This window comes from Cordyceps javanica, chromosome 1, assembly GCF_051103115.1.
Source record: "Cordyceps javanica chromosome 1, complete sequence".
NCBI lineage: Eukaryota > Fungi > Ascomycota > Sordariomycetes > Hypocreales > Cordycipitaceae > Cordyceps > Cordyceps javanica.
In genome coordinates, this window is record NC_139295.1 from 2,343,098 (window position 1) to 2,360,167 (window position 17,070).

The 17,070-nt window shown below is 54.4% G+C and overlaps 4 protein-coding genes across 4 annotated transcripts; 1 reads left to right on the top strand and 3 right to left on the bottom strand.

Annotated features, from left to right (window-relative positions):
• Positions 1-739: 739 nt before the first annotated feature.
• Positions 740-4,342, top strand: V2A60_000709 (uncharacterized protein; the record flags this gene model as incomplete). The annotated part of the gene is made up of 3 exons (XM_083252076.1): positions 740-960; positions 1,039-1,299; positions 2,683-4,342. The coding sequence occupies 3 exons, from the start codon at positions 740-742 to the stop codon at positions 4,340-4,342; spliced, it is 2,142 nt and encodes a 713-aa protein (XP_083108202.1).
• A 53-nt stretch (positions 4,343-4,395) lies between these two features.
• On the bottom strand, positions 4,396-5,202 carry V2A60_000710 (SDR family NAD(P)-dependent oxidoreductase; the record flags this gene model as incomplete). Its single annotated transcript, XM_083252077.1, has 1 exon — positions 4,396-5,202. One exon carries the CDS (start codon positions 5,200-5,202, stop codon positions 4,396-4,398), a length of 807 nt encoding a protein of 268 aa, XP_083108203.1.
• An 846-nt stretch (positions 5,203-6,048) lies between these two features.
• Positions 6,049-9,298, bottom strand: V2A60_000711 (argonaute family protein; the record flags this gene model as incomplete). The annotated part of the gene is made up of 4 exons (XM_083252078.1): positions 6,049-7,527; positions 7,579-7,826; positions 7,879-9,006; positions 9,076-9,298. 4 exons carry the CDS (start codon positions 9,296-9,298, stop codon positions 6,049-6,051), a joined length of 3,078 nt encoding a protein of 1,025 aa, XP_083108204.1.
• Positions 9,299-9,988: 690 nt separating this feature from the next.
• Positions 9,989-17,060, bottom strand: V2A60_000712 (P-loop containing nucleoside triphosphate hydrolase protein; the record flags this gene model as incomplete). Its single annotated transcript, XM_083252079.1, has 4 exons — positions 9,989-12,882; positions 12,970-14,013; positions 14,073-15,518; positions 15,593-17,060. 4 exons carry the CDS (start codon positions 17,058-17,060, stop codon positions 9,989-9,991), a joined length of 6,852 nt encoding a protein of 2,283 aa, XP_083108205.1.
• Between the last annotated feature and the right edge of the window lie 10 nt (positions 17,061-17,070).

Consider the following 17,070-nt stretch of genomic DNA (forward strand, 5'->3'; position numbering starts at 1 on the left):
GTTTGACAAAGCAGGAGAAGCCGTGCTGCTATCAGTACAGACAGAGTTTCCGGCCTTGAGCCAATCGGCTGCGTGACGTGACCCCTGGAGGATGATTATTCGTCGGATGTCATGGAGAAGAGGCAGCCAGGCCCTCAAGGTATCTACTAGTTAATACAGAGCGGCAGGCATGGCGCTTTCTTGTATGGCAATCCAGAGCATTCGCTCTCAAACTTGCTCATAGGGGTTCACCAGTGGGGTCTCTCCGGTCAGCCGCGTGGGAGAAAAGGTCTTTGAGCTTGTTTCCCCCTATGAAAGGAAGATGGTATTTCTCCTTTCTGTCCTGAGAATGTTTCTCAAGACATGTTTCATTGATGAAAAAAATCTTGTTTCACACCCTCGTGAGTTGAGGCGGTACCGAGCAAGTTTTTTGTTGTTGTCGCGCCGTTGGCCCGCTGTGGTGTGTGGGTGGTGAGAGTCCAAGACTGTGGTCCAGGTGATCTGTCTATATTATATATATAAGTGGACGACAAAGTCGACATTTGTATCCCGAGTTGGCTTGGTTTCTGGTGAGAGTAAAAGACTGGTCTAGGTGCTCTGCTCATACCTACCTATATATAAGTGGACGACAAAATCAACATTTGGACACCTATTTGGCTTGGTTCCCGACCCAGGAAATTACAGAGCCTTTGTCCTATACAACGACAAAAGATTATCATCACTCGCTTTCGAGAGAAAAAAAAGAAAAAAAAAGAAAGCCATGTGCGGCGGCCCCGAAACCGTACATCGCCCGCGCGGCGGCGCGCTGGTCGCCCTTAACCCGCCCCGGGACGGCGGCGCATCCTCGACCACCATGACCGGCGACCTCACCTTTCACACCCCGGGCCAGCCCGACAGCACGGAAGCGACACATGCGCGGCTGGCGTTTGACGAGCTCCCGGGGATGTCGTCCCTACCGTCGGATTTTCACGTTGTCATCCAGTGCGTTATAGCCATTGCCCTTCACACACACACACGACTTGCCATATCCGCTAACAATGTGTCCTTTTTTGCGAGTAGTGCGGGAGGCGACTTGACCAAAAACGCAAGCGAATGCGGCATGTTTCGCCAGCTTCGACTGTCGGCGCACAACCCGGACGCGGGCGGCACCGCCTTTCTCGAGTGGCCGCTGCCGCAGGCGCTCTCGCTGCAGGTCGGCAGCGACGGCATCATCGGCCGGCGCGTCTCTGTCTACGCAGACGATGAGCGCCGGAGCGACCGCACGGTGCTGGCCGAGGGCATTGTCGGGTTCAACAGCTGGGCGGCGGAGAGGGCATCTTTGTAAGATGATGGCCGCGTCATTCTCGCCGTTGCCGATTGCAAGCAAGGCCGGACCATTTGCATTCAGGGTAGTCATCTCGACCCAATGTCAGTGGAATGATGGCATATATATATACACACACACATGTCTATACAAATATCAACGTAATAAACAGTATAAATTGATGGATTTGCTGAATCTGTTCAAACTCAATCATCTACTCTCCAGACTAACTAGGGACGAACCACGATGAATTTTCTCTTACAGTCAGAACCCTCTCCCCTACTGTGTTAGAACACCTGCACACGAGGCTTGGCTCTCGCAGGCTCGCCCACAATTTCTTCAACTAATCAGTCAACTTGTGAGAGGCCTGTCTATTGGCACTCACCAACGCAGAGGCCTATTCAGTACTCATGGTAGTTGAGCTGGGCTTTCGCGTTCAATATTCCCCCGAATCTTGCAGACCCCCGAAGAAGCACGAAGCTTCAACGTGCATAATGGCGGTCATGTCTGCTGCCGAGCTGAGTTTTCGCTACAGTAACTAATATGGCGCTTTCTATTTTGAGGCGGCCTGTATGCTACTGATGGGACAATTAGGACACCTTCCATCTTGAATAATCGATAATTTAAAATGTAAAAAAAAACAAGTCATCTCCAGAAGCAGTTCGCACTTTGCCGTACCACTTTTGAATTAGGCTTACATTTCCTTGCAAGGTTCATTTTTGGGTCCGCAGGACCAAGAGCAATACCAACCAGGATGTGGAAATCAACTGCAGGCTGCAAGCATCCTGCACTTTGCCGCACTGAATGACTCAAGAAATTCGGCCTTCTACATCATTGTCAGTCAGTTTTGTAGCTGAGTACGCACCCAGCAACCCAAGGCATCATCTCAAAGTATGACTGACACCGGGGCCTTGACACTCTACGATGCTGCGGAGTCGTCTGCGAGCTACATGCGACGCGGAAATGCGAATATGAACAGAGGACTCATAGTGACTCTTCAATTACTAGACCAATGAAAAAGAAAAGCCAGTATTCATGTTCTGATAGCGTGATAACCTCATATTTGTAGCTCTTCATCACGTGACCCATCCGTCCGGACTTTACATTACTCCCGTGAAGCCTCGAGCCCAATCTTTAGCTCACTGTGTAAGCATGTACCATGTGATGAAGGAGAAGCACAAATGTCCTTTCCGGCCAAATCAAAGAATGTTTGCTCCGGGTGTCGTGCCAGGAAGAGGAGGTGCGATGTGAGTTCACGGCCTCATCCGTTATACAAGCTCATCTAGACTCACCCCCAGTCAGGGTATCCGGCCAGCGTGCAGCCCTTGCTTGAAGCGAGGTGGCATCTGCGTGTACAAGCCGCCGCCTACTGATGCACAGCTGACGCTTGCGGGCAATAGCTGGCTCAACAGGGTCAACTTTGATGCGTTACTGGGAGACGTGCCAAGCTGGCCAGCGCCTGGTCTCGTGGACAGCCAGCCGCCGGCTCATCCCAGCGTCCAACCAGTGCGCTTCACTGATGAGGCGCCATCGTGGTTTGGACTGGAGACTGGGGTCGTACCGATGACGGAAACGATACAAGGGCTACCTACGCCGGAAAATGCAAGCCCCGCTGGCGACTCGCAGGCCGAGCCGATCATTCCGTCCTTGGACACCATCTTGGACTTGGTTCAAGTCTTCAACGAGAGGGTCTATCCTAACCTGCCCATCCTGCACAAGGGGAGACTGGTCTCTCAATTACAATCACACGGTGCCGACGGCATATCACGCCTGCTTCTCCTCTCCATCATGACCGCTGCCGCCAGTGGGCATCCGAACCCGCGGATCCGGGCGAACCAACCGCGGTGGCGCGGCCTGGCCCGCGACGCGCTGAAGAGGGCCATGCCCACCGAAGAGCAGCCCCTGCAGACGCTGCAAGCCGCCGTCCTGCTGATCCTCGACGCCCTGCATCAGGGCGACTACCCGGTGACGTGGATGATGCTCGGCGAGGCGTGGCGCAAGGCCGCCGTCATCGGCTACCACCAGGTCGACGCGCGCGACAACGAGACGCCGGTGCAGTATCTCGGCTCCGTCAACGGGCTCGACGGGGCCGTGCAGCGCGAGGAGTGCAGGCGCGTGGTGTGGATGTTCTTCATCCTCGACCGCGGGCTCTGCTACCCGATCGGCATGGTGCACGCGGTGGACGAGCGGCGCCTGATCATCAACTTTCCCATGAGCGAAGACGGCTTCCAGGACATGGAGGAGCGGGTGAGCGAGGAGACGCGGCCGCTCAAGTATACGAATGACCTGGACCGCCTCATTGCGCGCGTGCGGGAACACGGACGGCAGAGGGCAACCACGATGCTGCACTACATTATTCTTGCCTATGTGCTGCTGGGCCGCGTCACGGAAGAAGTGTATATGCAGGATGCAGAAGAGGAACGGCCCGCGGCGCTGGACGGTCTCATCGAGCGACTCGTGCAAATTCGACTCCTTTTGCCTGGCTACACATCGGACCTATCACTGGCAAAACCCGCCGACGTGCCGTACGTGATATGGCTGTCGGCCGTACTGGGAGTCAGCACCATATTCCTCCACCACCGAGCCCTGCGACACGGCGACGACGATGCCGCAGATGCGGCGGCCAAGTGGCCGCACGCCGTACGCACGGCGCGCAACGTGGTGCAGCTTCTCCGCGACGCGAGCCGGGCGGGCGGGCCGTCCTCGTTCATGCTCGCGCACACCACGGCGGCACTGTTTGTGAGCACGCGCGTGCTCATCATGGAGTATCTGTGTCCCGACCAGCACCCGCCCGCGTCGGCGGCCGATGCGAAGCCGCCGCCCGCAAAGAGAGACGGGTCGCTGCGGTCGGACCTCGAGGTGCTGGCGTCGATCAGCATGCAGTCGCACGGCGCCCTGGGCATGATGAGGAAAAAGTTCATCGTGGGCTTCAAGTTTCACATCCGCATGGGCGAGGCCGACGTTCGCGCGAGCAAAGAATACGGCGCCAGGGGTTTGCTCAAACGATGCGGGGACTGGGCGGCCGCAGACGACGGCGAGGACATTTTCATTCCAGAGTGAGGGCTTGTTTTTTTTTTAAAGTTGGTATTCAAAAATTACATGACATGATATCTCTAGTTAAACTCAGAGACCTCCTGGCTCGCGCCCACGGTACGACCTCCGCTGGACTCAATGACAGCTGCGGTGATGAACGAGTCCTTCATCAGATACAGATAGGCCTCGGCAATCTCCTCGGGGCGTCCGACGGTGCCTGTGATGGTATCCCTGGCGAAGCGCGCCAGGACCTCGGGGTTGTCGCCGAGCAGCGGGGTGCGCACGGCGCCCGCCTGCACCACGTTGACGCGGATGGGCCTGAGGTCGACGGCCAGACCGCGCGCGTACCCCTCGACCGCGGCCCCGATGCCCGTCACGAGGCCCAGGCCGGGCGCCGGCCGCGCGGTCAGGCTCCCGCCCGTCAGCGTGTACGACGTCCTGTTGGAGCGGGCCGCGAACTGCGGGAGCAGCTTGGCGAGCAGCACGGCGGCGACGACGCGGACGTGGAACCCGGCGAGGATCCCCTCGCCCGTGGCCTCGCCGAGCGGCGTGCGGTCGAGGGCGTCCCCCGCGGTGAAGACGACGTGGTCGAGCAGGCTGGACCTGCCGTCCGTGGCCCAGCCGAGGAGGGCCACCAGGTTGGCCTCGGCGGCGGCCACGTTGCCGAGGTCGCAGGCGCGGCCGTCGGCGGCGAGGGGCTCCCGCTGGACGACCTCGGCGTGCTCGCGGAGCCGCGCGACGGCGGCGTCAACCTTGGCCTGGCTGGAGCTGCTGACGTAGACGGTCGCGCCGCTCTCGAGGGCGGCCTCGGCAACGGCGTAGCCAATGCCAGAGGTGCCGCCAATGACAAGCACGCGGGTGCCCTGGAGCTTGTTGTACTTGGACATTTTGTTCTTGTTTTTCTTTGCCTTGTCTTGCGTGTGGGAGAGAGTCTCGATGAACTTGGAGAGATAAAAAGGAACAGTTGTGATGGTGAATGACCTGGACAAGAACTGGGACAGGGAGTTGTATTTATGGTCACTTACACACGCCCGACCTGTCTGTGAAGCGGCGATGAGCGGCGCCCTCGAGCACTAGCGGCGCCGCCTGGACCCACTGTCGCCGCCGTCGCCGCCGCCGTCGCCGCCGCCAGCAAGAGCGGGAGATGCGGCGCCGCCCGGAGACTCTGGCGTTTGGACAAGCACGGAGTTACGGAGATAGGATTGATTGCATGATTGAATGGTGTTACGATCAAGGTGATTGGTAATATCAAATTTTGTAAGCATCATAACGTCGGGCCCGCTAACAGGCACATACTGTCTCCGCCTGGGTCTTGCTGCTTCTTGATCTACTCACTTTTGCCCTCCATGGTACCCTAGCCAATTTTTTTCCTTCGCTCGTCAGACATCATATAACTTGCCATGTTTGTGACTGGCTTGATGCGGGTTTCGACCCAATGCCCCTCCTGTCTGCAGCCTCCGTTGCCATTTGCTTGCTGGTACATAAGTGGCCAGCTGCCAGTCCGCCTGATGTACTGTGGTCATGTCATGCAAGAATCAACTGCATCAATCACAACGCACAATACAACCAAACTGTTTGGAAAAACTCAGACTCTACCATACTGATGAAGACAAGGTCGACGCCTGCTCTCAGCTCCTGGCTAAATCAGGTAGTACCGGTGACGCATGCTACTCAATATAGCAGCTGCAAGCACTTTTTCATTCTGGGGTCTATGTCATGAGATATATGCATGACTAGATATAAAACATTGTATCCTTCAGCCTCGCGTGAATCTGTACATCGTCAGCACCCGGCTGCCCGGCTGTTCCAGCCGCCGATGTTCCAGCTACGGACGGTCCTGCACTCGGCGATGGTGTGTCAAACAGACTCGCCAGATAGCATCGCGCGCGCTCACACGCGAGATCAGCGTAGTACGCCGGGGGGCAGAGACTGACAGCCTTGGTCGCGCGGCCGAACAGGTAGCACATATTGTGGGTGAGATCTTCCACGATATCAGCGATGCTCTGGAATGGAAGCGGGATTGACTTTGCATAGATCTGCCGGAAAATCTCGTCGTGCACGATGTAATAGTGGCACGGGCGAGCGGTCCCCTGAAGTGCCGCGTGAGCCTGCAGGAAAAAGTCCCAGTTCCGCGCCTCAGTCACCGCACGGTCGACGACAGTACCGGGTTTTGTATTACCAGACCTATCGCAGTCCTGCTCGGTAGTGGGATAGAACCTAGTTTTGTGCCGCTTGCCGCAGACTATCATAGTGAAGCGCGGAAGCCCTTTTTTGGTGTCTGCTGCAGGGTACATCTGTTCGCATGCGCGGCGGAGTTGGGGAAGCTCTCGGGAGACAACCATGTCATATTGGCCTTCAGAAACCCCATCGCGGTAGATGAGGATATTTTCTGGGAGAGCTGCGTGCTTGCCCTTGGTCTTCCAGAGGCTGAGACGAGACTTGAGCATATCTGTGAGATCGTCTACGTTTTCCTGCCTCGCTTTCTGTATGCGCAAGGTTGCAGGCCATTGGGCCAAGAACTTGTCAACGGATGCCACCATCGCAGAGACAGAAGGCGCGTTCGAAGACGAGCCAGGTGAAGGATGTGTAACGTCGATGCCGACCACCATGGTCTTATTCTGGTCGATTATGCCGAGATTCTTATTTTCCACCATCTGATTAATGCCGCCAAGCTTAAGGTTGAACTTTAAAGCGACATTGGCCATATACTGGTCGCGACCGCGGTCTTTTGCTAGTTTGGAGCCCACCGAGCAGATCGTGTGAATTCCATAATCCTTGTCGGCAAGCGTCTTGATGCGCTTGTACAACTCCGTATTGACCGCGGGCAGGATGATGAAAAGTAGATTCAAGGCCCCAGCGGCACGTTGTATACTCGAGCTCAGCCTGGGGTCATCTGGATGTTCAAGTTCGAGGCGTTGGCCCGCGAGCGGTTGAGTTGCGTTGACGCCAATTTTCCCTAGAGCTGTGTGGAATTCGTCCATGACGGACGCTAGGCTTTGCTTGTCGAAGGAGTCGCGTGCCCCTCGAAGCGAGATCATCAAGTATGACCATTTGGCAAGCGACGCACCGATGTTGAATTTGATGTCCATCATGTTCCAACTACCGAAGCGAGCACCAGCAGCCTTATTGCCCTTGTAGATAATCTTTGGGCCGCCAAGGATGCGACCAGGGACTTTGATGAGTCCAGGCGTGATTCCGAGACCAGACGAACGCTGAACGAGGTTATTCCGATGTCACGTGTGTGAGAGGGAGTGCAAACATACCAGAAGCATATTAATGTTCTCATCCAAGCCAACAGTTTGTACACCTTCCTTAATGATCAAAGCCGCGTTCTCCCAAGGTTTCTTAACAGCATGGCGGATCATCTGCTGCGTTTGGGTTCCGTCAAGCTTCGACTTGGAGGGTTGACCTGGGAGGACAAAGCAGACCTCTGCGGGGAGATACATTGGATTGTCGCGGTTGCCACAGTTGATCAACGGAAGCTGGGGTTCTTTCAAAATCCGATTGTAGGCTGTGTCGCAGTCAGTGATATTGTATGCAGGGATGAGGTGGAGAGCTCGCACTTGTTTTGAAGAAGTCAAACACACTGATGTATGCCCCGGAGCTGGACGCTGCTGGGCTTTCTGCCGGGGCCTTGCTCTTTCCGCCGCCTTTACCCTTCCCTTTCGCGCCCGCCTTGGCCGCCGTCTTGGGTGCACCAGAGGAGCTAGCGTCACCGTCAAGCCAGAACTCGACGTCTTTGGCGCCCGCCCCGTGGTTTCTAACACGCGGTGGATGGGCCAGGCCATGTCCATCATCCTTCCTAGCAAGACCAAAGATAGTCTTGACACGGGGAATGACTTGATTGGCTTTGTTACGCTTCTCTGGGAGATGTGTTGTCTGTACACGAAGCCGTCTAAGGAATCTTTCCAGCATGGCGGTGCTGTGGACACCGTAATTGACCATAAGAGCCTGCAAGGGAGCAGCCTGGTAGAAGGCTGCATGGCTCACATTGATGTTGACAAGGATGCGACACGTTGCGATGCGCACGCTCGAGAAAAATCCCCTGATGACCTCCAAACCAGCGCCAAGGTTCGCTCTGGCAGCGTTGTTGCTGAGGGAAAAGCTCTTTGTCGATCCAAATGTGGCAAGGTTCTTTGTGGATTTGGCATGGTGGTTCAGAAAGATATTGAGGGCCTGTATCAACTCTTGCTTATCTCCCAGCGACTGGCCGAGACTCGTGGAGTTTAGGTAATTGGTCAACTCGCCAATGTCCAACGTCTTGGTGTATAGGACGCGCACCGTGTATGTGGTGGCCCTAGCACCCGGCTCATCTTCATCTTCTGAACGATAGGGGATCTCGACGAGGATCTCGTCCTGGGGAAGCTTGGTTTTGGAAACAAGAGTAGAGCGAAAATCCGAGGCAACGTCGGCCCCTGCCAGTTCCGGAGACTGGAGGAGAAGCTGCACAACCCGGCTGAGCTTCTTACCAGCTGCTGCCGGGCTGATCTGGATGTCGTAGCGATGCAGATTGAGGTTCGATGGCGGCAGCAACTCGACATAATTTGCCGTGAGCTCAACCTTGGTGCCTCGAGTGCCATAACCCGGACGGCTGGGGAAGCTATCATTTAGCTTCAGGCTACCAAGATCGAGCTTGTTCTTTGTCACCGGATGCAAGGCATCTTCGACTTTGGCAACTTGTGAATTTTGACCTTGAGGGTTACTGCATCATGGCACAGTTAGCAGGTTGCACGGCCTCAGCTTTCCCACATGGCTCTTACAGGAAGACCTGGATAGGTTGTTGGCCGCCGCCCGTCGATCCTCCATATCCTCCTCTTCCACCGCGACCTCCACTTCCTCCTCGATCTCCACGAAAACCGCCTCCACTTCCTCCTCGATCGCCCCGGAAACTGCCGCCGCCGCCCCCGCCTCCACGCGAGCCGTAATCGCCGCGTCCGCCCCTTTCCCCACCTCTTCCTCCGCGCCCGCGCCCGCGGGCTCCATCACCTCTGTGCCCACTTGACATGATATTCGAGGGCTGAGCTAGACACTCTGAGCGAGATGTAGCGTGGAATGCTTATCCAAACGCTAGCTGTCCAAGGTATCCAAATGAGAAGGCTAAAAACGGATCGAGAGGGGTAATTCTCAGAGGGGCTACATGTATGGATGCCCAGAAGTGGGTCTGTCTCCCTCGGTACTCAGATACTTTTCACCTTCTGAGGTTGCGTCAGTCGCTCCTTTTTGTATAAGATGAACATGAATTATATTATTCTTATTTATCGTATGACATAACTATGAGATCAGAAGCCCTCAGGCTACTCCTCACACCAGGGAAGGCTGTATAGCAGCAAACCGACTTGAATGTATCAGGAGTGAGTTTCTAGAGTCATTTAATCTGAACAAGCTGTACTTCTAGGTAGCTATTAAAGGGAAATGCGATGTGGATGGACTTCCCGAGGAGTTTCTCCCAGGCTTTTTAACCAAGCCCAATCTCTGTTGTGTATTGATGCTTCGTTATTGTGGCCCTTAAATTCGTCTACCATCGATGCGCGTGTAAGTGTAAGTAGCTTACAAGAAGGCAAAGTGATTCGGATAAAATACAAAGTAAGATAGGTGTCAGATATAACAAAAAACATGATAGAAACTAGAATCAGAAGCACAATCATCCAAAAAAAAAATATTGCCCACCGCTTCCTACAGCTGCCCATCGGACACGAAGTGCGACCCTCCCGCGCAGCGCCACCCACCCGTCTGGCGAATCCATTCGTATCCCGCGGGACATCGTCCTTGCATCTGCAGCTTCTTCCTAATTTCGGCCTCCTTGTTCCGCTCTTCTTCTTCTCTGATGAGCTCCTGGATGATGCGCTTCCGGAGCGCGTTATCCTGCGTCTCTGCCTTGAGCTTCTGCTTCCTCTCGTAATCCGCTTCGCGCCGTCTCTCGGCCTGCGCGTCGCGCTGCAGCTGATCCCAGACCTCATCGCTCACGCCCGCATCACGAACGGCAGTTCTCGCACCATGAGTGGAAGAAGCAGCGTTTTTGGTGGGCTCCGGGTCGTCCGCGGGCGGCGGCGGCGGGTCGTAACTAGCGCTGTCTTTGGAGACTGCATGCGAGGTTTCCTGCGCAGAGATCTGAGAGACTTGAGGGGCCACGTTGGAACTCTCCATCGGACACATTCGATGCAACAGGCTCGATTCTGACGGCGCATGCAAAGTCTGGCGTAACCGACTCTCCCGCTCCATGGCCATGGCTTCCACCTCAGCCTTGACTATGGCTTCGGTCACCGTGATGGTACACTCTGCCTCAGATACCCCCGCCTTCATCGCAGCCCGAAACGTGGATCTTGTCAGCGTCTCAACGTCTCGCGCATTGCCCCAACCTGGAAGCTTAGACAGACGCTCAAACAGTTGGCAAACCTCAGATCGGAACTCAGCAGTCGGTGTCCCCAGGCAGTCGAGCGTCATGCTGCCCTTGCCACCCTTCACGACAGAGGCCTTTTGCTTCAGCAAGTTCTTGCCAAGCAGCTCGAAACAATCCTCTGGTGGCAGGCTGTTGAAGTCGAGGACCTCGGAGAAGCGGCTCGTGAGTCCCGGATTCACGGCTAACAGGGCATTCACATCGTTTTCGTACCCGGCGAGAATAACGATGAGACGCTTGTGATACCGCTCTTTTGTGATGCAGTCTACAAGCTCGTCAAGGGCCTCCTTGGCAAATCGACCCTCGCGCAGCCGGTATGCCTCATCGACGAGCAGCACCGCACCAAGGACCTTGTCGAGCAGCTGTCGCACTTTTGGCCCCGTTTGCCCGACGTACTGCCCGACGAGGTCTGATGCTGAGCAGTCATGTACCTTACCACTAGCGAGAAACCCTGCGTCATAAAAGACTTTGCCCATTTTCCGCGCTGTCGTCGTCTTGCCGGTGCCTGGCGGGCCGCGGAAGATGAAGTTGAACGGAACATGTTCTTTGGGATCCAGGCCAAGGCTCTTCGACATGCGGGCCGTCTGCTGATAGCCCTGAAGCATGGCCACGATGCGCTCGCAGCCAATCGTGTCGTAGAAGAGCTGCGCTACATTGGTCTCGGCATTCTCTGTTCGACTGTGATCCTCGTCAAAGTCGAAAGCTTCCAAGGTGGACACTCGTAGGGTTTCACGAGCCATCAGTCGCGTCTGGTGACGAGCCTTGGCACCATTGAGGAGAATGTCTACCTCACCAGCGTTGCCAAAATTGGGACGACTGCGTGCGCGCTCGAGCATATCCAGCGCTACCTTTTTAGCAGTTTGAGTCACCCCGAAGCCTTGCTGTTTGAGCTTCAGGTCCAGGATCTTGCTTATATCGGCCTGGGTAAAGTCTTCAAACGTGAACGCGGTGCTTAGCGGAAACCGTCGGCTGAGTCCAGGATTGACATTTTGGAACATCTCCTCCATCTGATCCCCATATCCTAGGAGGAGAACGCAGCGATCATCACCTGGAGTGCTGTGAACGTTGGCGACGATGGTGTCCACCACGGCCACCTTGAAAGAGTTCGAGAAGCCGCCACCGCCTTTTGACGCAGCTCCGCCGCCATAGAGCCCGTAGGCTTCGTCAATGACTAGGACCTTGCCCACCGTCGCCGCAAGGATACCATTCGTCTGCTTTTCGGACTGCCCAATCACAGCGCCGATAAAGTCAGAGGGATTCTTGACAACGACTTCACCGTTTGACAGGAGGCCCAAGTCTGCAAGTACCTCGCCGTAGAGCTTGGCAATGGTCGTCTTTCCTGTCCCGGGATTGCCTAAGAAAACGCGGTTCAGGCTATACTCGATGATGGGCTCCTCATCCAGCTCCCGTTGGTAGTTCACCGTGACGCTGTGGACGAGCGACTTGATCGACTCTTTGACGGATTCCAGTCCGATCAGCTCCTGGAGCTTGGCCCACGCCTTGGACTTTAAAAGGGCATTGGTTGGCTCAGGCCCCAGAAAGTCTTCCCGTGTGAGCAGCAAGTCGTCAGGTCGAGATCCTTCGCGCCTCTCCACCCGCAGCCTCGCGCTTTGCCGTCTATAGATGACGCTCAGCAGATTCTCTACAGCGCGTGCGATGCCAAAGCCTTCTTTACCTCGCGCGCGACCGACTCTGCGGATGGCAATCCGACAGTAGAGACCCTGCATTCCATCTTCTGCTTTCATACGGCCACTGTACTTAGCATCGATCTTGGACCCCATGATCTTCAGGAGCTCCTGATCGGTATAGTCCTCGAACTTAACCTCGAGAGGGAAGCGGGACGGGATGCCAGGGTTGTGGGCAAAGAACGACTCCATTTGTTTGGCATAGCCGGCGAGGATAAAGCAAATCTTGGACCGCTGGTTCTCGACCTCGGCGAGCAGAAAGTCGAGTACCGCGGACCCGCCCTGGCTGTTGCCCGACGACAGCTGGTATGCCTCGTCAATGAATACGACGCCGCCGCCAGCGTTGAGCACATCGTTGAGGAGGCTCTGGCAGCCTGTGACGCCCATATTGGCGAGTGTAGCGCCGGTGACCTCCTCGAAGCGGCTGCCGGCGATGACACCACTGGTGGTGAGAAACTTGGCATATAGCCTTGCGACCGTTGTTTTTCCTAGATTACACGGTTAAATTTCTAGTTCATTGTCTTTCTTCTAGTGTGTGCGCTGTAGATGTGTCAGACATGAAGAGAATCGCTTACCAGTGCCAGGGTTTCCGAGAAAACTACATCCGAAACGCTCATTCTTAGTTGACACGCCCTGCCGAGTGGCTGTATCGACTGTTGTCTTGATATTAAGAAACTCCTTCTTCACCGCCTCCAAGCCAATCATCTCCATCAGAGTATCTAATGTGTCATTAGAAGCACCTTCATCTCGCTTCAGGCATTCCCACTCATATCTTGCAGAGCCAGGCTCCAAGTTGAGTCGGTCGAGCCCTGGAGTGCGATCAGAAGGACTTTGTCCTTGAGGTCCCATAGAGCTGTAATTTCCTTTCTCCTGGGCCTTTTTGATAGACGCTTGACGCTTTGTCGTCTCCTGTAGCACAGTCAGAGCTTCCCGTTCACGTTGCAAGCTTAGCTCCTGGTCCTCTTCTTCCTGCTGGCATTCCTGCTGTAGCTTCAGATGCGCCATTTCATCCTGAATGGCGAGAAGTTTCTGTCGGTACTCTTCTTGCTTCTTCAGTCTCTTCTTCTCAATTTCCAGGTCCCGCTTCGCGCGACGCTTGATTTCCTCCTCCTCTCGCACACATTCCGGGCATCGTCTTGAAGCCCGCCCGCACCAGACTTTGTACGCGTGCTGCTTCTGGCACGCCTTTTCCACGAGCTCACTACATTCAATACTGCTGTGGTCCGTCACGCGATGACACCTGCGCTGACATTTGTGTATACCACACTTCAACATAGCGTCGCAGGGCTCTGCACAGCCGCCATCTGGGCACTTGAGATCAAAGTCTTGAGGGGTTGAAAGCGTCGCCGTGCGATTCGGGTGCTGTTCACAATATACCGGGATGCCATCGTGTAAATAGCATTTCTCCTTCATGTAATGAAAGAAAGGCTGCCAGCATTCGGCAGCATGACGCGAGCCCAGGAATGTGCCCATATTACCGAACATAATGATGCCATTTCGAGCTCTGGATAACAGCACATTCAGGCGTTGCGGGGATCTCATGAAGCCGATATCTCCGTTGCTGTTGCTGCGGGTAAGTGAAGCCACAACAATATCGCTCTCCTCTCCTTGATAGTTATCTGGAATAATTTTAGTCTCGCTAAATCAAACTGAATATCAAGTTAAATAAAAAACGCACCAATTGTTGATAGACGTATCTTGGTCTTTCCGAGTTTCGCCGCAGCTTTTGTGACCAGACCTGCACGGGTGAGCTCATGCGAGTCAAGGTCGCTCAGCAACGGGTCATTGTCGCGACTCAGCATGTCTCGAAGAAGCCGTAGCTGGCCCAAGTACGGTGTCAGTACAACAATGTTCTCTGTCTTGTAGCCCTGCTGTGCCAGGAATTTCACCGTCTTGAGGATCATCTGAGCCTCAAACCTGTTTTCTTTGCTCGACGGTTGGCCCGCATCTAGGCGGTCGCCCAGATCTTTGGCGTTGCCTTCGGGCTCGTCATGATTGACAAATGTGACTCTGTCGCGAAGTCCTCGTACCTGCGGTCTCTTGAGCGTCTTTTCTCCGTCTTGGAGAGCCGGGTATGTCATGAAGCGAACCAGCTGCGAGATTTCGGGATGCATTCGATGCTGCTTGTGGAGTGTGCTGTGCTCTTGTCCTGCCAAGATGAGTCTTTCAAAGAGTGATCTGTTGAGATCGTATCCGGCACCTTTCTCAACACTCAGGGCGTAATTTTTGCACTTGGGCCGTAGCTGCTTGTGATCTCCAATCAGGATCAGGCTTTTGGTCGAGGGGCTTAGAGCTGTGAGAACGTGAGATTCCAAAATTTCACCAGCTTCCTCGACCAAAACGTATTCGGGATCGGCCGCCTTGATCAAGGATGAGTACTTGGCTGCGGCGGTGGTCGTGCAGCCAATAATTCTTTTTGTTTTGATGAAAGAACGTCGTGACTCATTGAAAAGGGAGTCAATCTGGGTCTGTGTGCTATTGAACCGCTCGATGTAGCCGTGTAGAGCTTCAATATGCTCTTCCCGGATAGCCTCAGCCCACTTGTGACTCCAGAAAAGTCTCTGTTCTTTGCTGTATGTCCAAATTCTCCAGCAGTCTGCACCGATCATCTGCGAGAGAACTCCTGGCCCTTTGTTCCTTTGCCACCGGTCGAGTAGAAAACCAGTCTGTATCGTCGCACCATTTCGGCCAGTGATTGTAAACCCGTCCTCATCTTGTGGTATCTGGAATGCGCGCCAGAAGAGCTGCGATTCTTGATCATCAGCGAGCTCGAGATAGTCAATGATCTCCTCTAGGGAGGGTCGCTTGGCAATCTTGTCAAAAGCGTTTTGGACAAACTCTCGGAGAATCCTGAGCTCGTCTTTGAGCGTGTAAAGCAACGTTCGATGCTCGGAGATTCCAGATGGGTGGTCGCGCGACTGCAAGTCAAAAGACAGCTTAGCTGTAGAGGCTGAGGATTTTGATCCAAGTCGTGTTATAATTTTCTCATCAATTCCTATATTCAAGAGATCCTCCAAAAATTGATCAAGTGCGTGGTTCGTGTAAGAGAGGATGAGGATCTGCCCAGGCGAACCTTCAAGAAGTAGCTTAGCTGCCAGCGCGCCGACAAAAGACTTTCCTGTCCCTGTATTTGTAAGCAAATAGTTAGTCACCAGACCCTTTCTGAAATGAGTTATTGGAACCAATATTCAAGCTCACCGGGTGGTCCTTGGATTACAGCCAGCGGGTTCTCCAGCGCCGTTACCAAAGCGCCAGCTTGCGCCGCGTCTATGTGGTAGCTTCGGCCACCAATCTCCAGAGGGGTCCCATCTAGGTTATGTTTTCTAATTTTACGAATCTTGACTTGTAGTTTTGGGGATATCTCAAACCTCTGCTCCGCATCGCCGTTCTCCATCTGCAGCAAATGCTTGTCAAGTGCCAGCTCCGTGATCTCTTGAAGGCGTCGGAGGACAGGTTCATATGCGAATACAGGAGTATCTATTACAATAAACTCCAAGTCCTGTGATTGTACAGCGCTTTGCAATGTCTTCATCATAGTTTCAGAGGAACAGAATGATAGACTGAGCACCGGGGGGTCTGAGACGAGGCTGTCAATGCTGCGAACCACAAAGGCAAAACCAATGATAGTGCAGTTCGATACGACGGCTCCAAGCGCCAAATGGGGCAAGAAGTTTCGGTTTTCCGTCAAAAACTTCTCTCGCTGGGCAGTCGGTAGTTCCGTAAGCCTCTTGAGCCCGGAGCCGACGCTGACTTGAAGAACGCACTGCCGGGCTCGCCCCTCATCCCCAGTGTCGATGCCAACCGGCACGAGATTTTTTAGAATCTGGCTTCGACTTTTGCCTTTTTGTTTTCCCGTGGCGATCGCAATATCTTCACGAAGCTCTGCCAGCATGTCCTCGCGGAGAAGACGGAATTGGTTGTCAAGGTGCCTGGCAGTCCTCTGAGCTGGGTCAGACTGTGATACTTCAATAGCCTGTCGATAGAATGGCGGGATTGTCGAAGAGAGTTCATCGCTACTTGGGTAGATGGAAATTTTTCTGAAATCTGCAAAATCGTTGTCGTGTCTTCCCCCGGGGCCATCAGCATCGTCTACTTCGTTGGACGAGGATCTGGTCTGAAGAACCTTTTGGATGCGGTGGCCAAACTCGCGCGTTTTGGAAGCGGGGCTTTTCGTAAATGGACGCAGATTTATTGCGTTTTTGATGTCCTTGGTCATCGCAATGAGTTCTAGTCCAGGACAGGTGACAATCTCAAAACAGAACCCTGCAAAAGATTCTGTATCCTTGTCGGCAAAGCTACCCGCGACGTAGTGCTTCTGGATGGCGTTCCATGCAGTTGGCGGCTGCAAGACAGCAACCATAAGCTGGTATAAGAACTTCCCCTCACATAGAGCTTTAGCCTCGGTCTGGCAAATGTATTGCAAAAACGGCAGGACATGATCAGATATGAACTCGAGGCTGGCGCTTGCTCGCACGCTGGATTTGACGACGGCAAGGCCAGATGGGCTGGCAAGGATGGCCTCGAGACACGCTGATGGAGATGGTTGGACTCTAGCAGCTTCGAGGTATACTTGCGCTTCGTGAGGCGTTGAAACCGATCGTTTTCCGTGTAGAAAAGAGTTGAAGATTTTTTTTAGACGGGCGGCACGTACACCATCACTTGCCATTGCTTCTGTC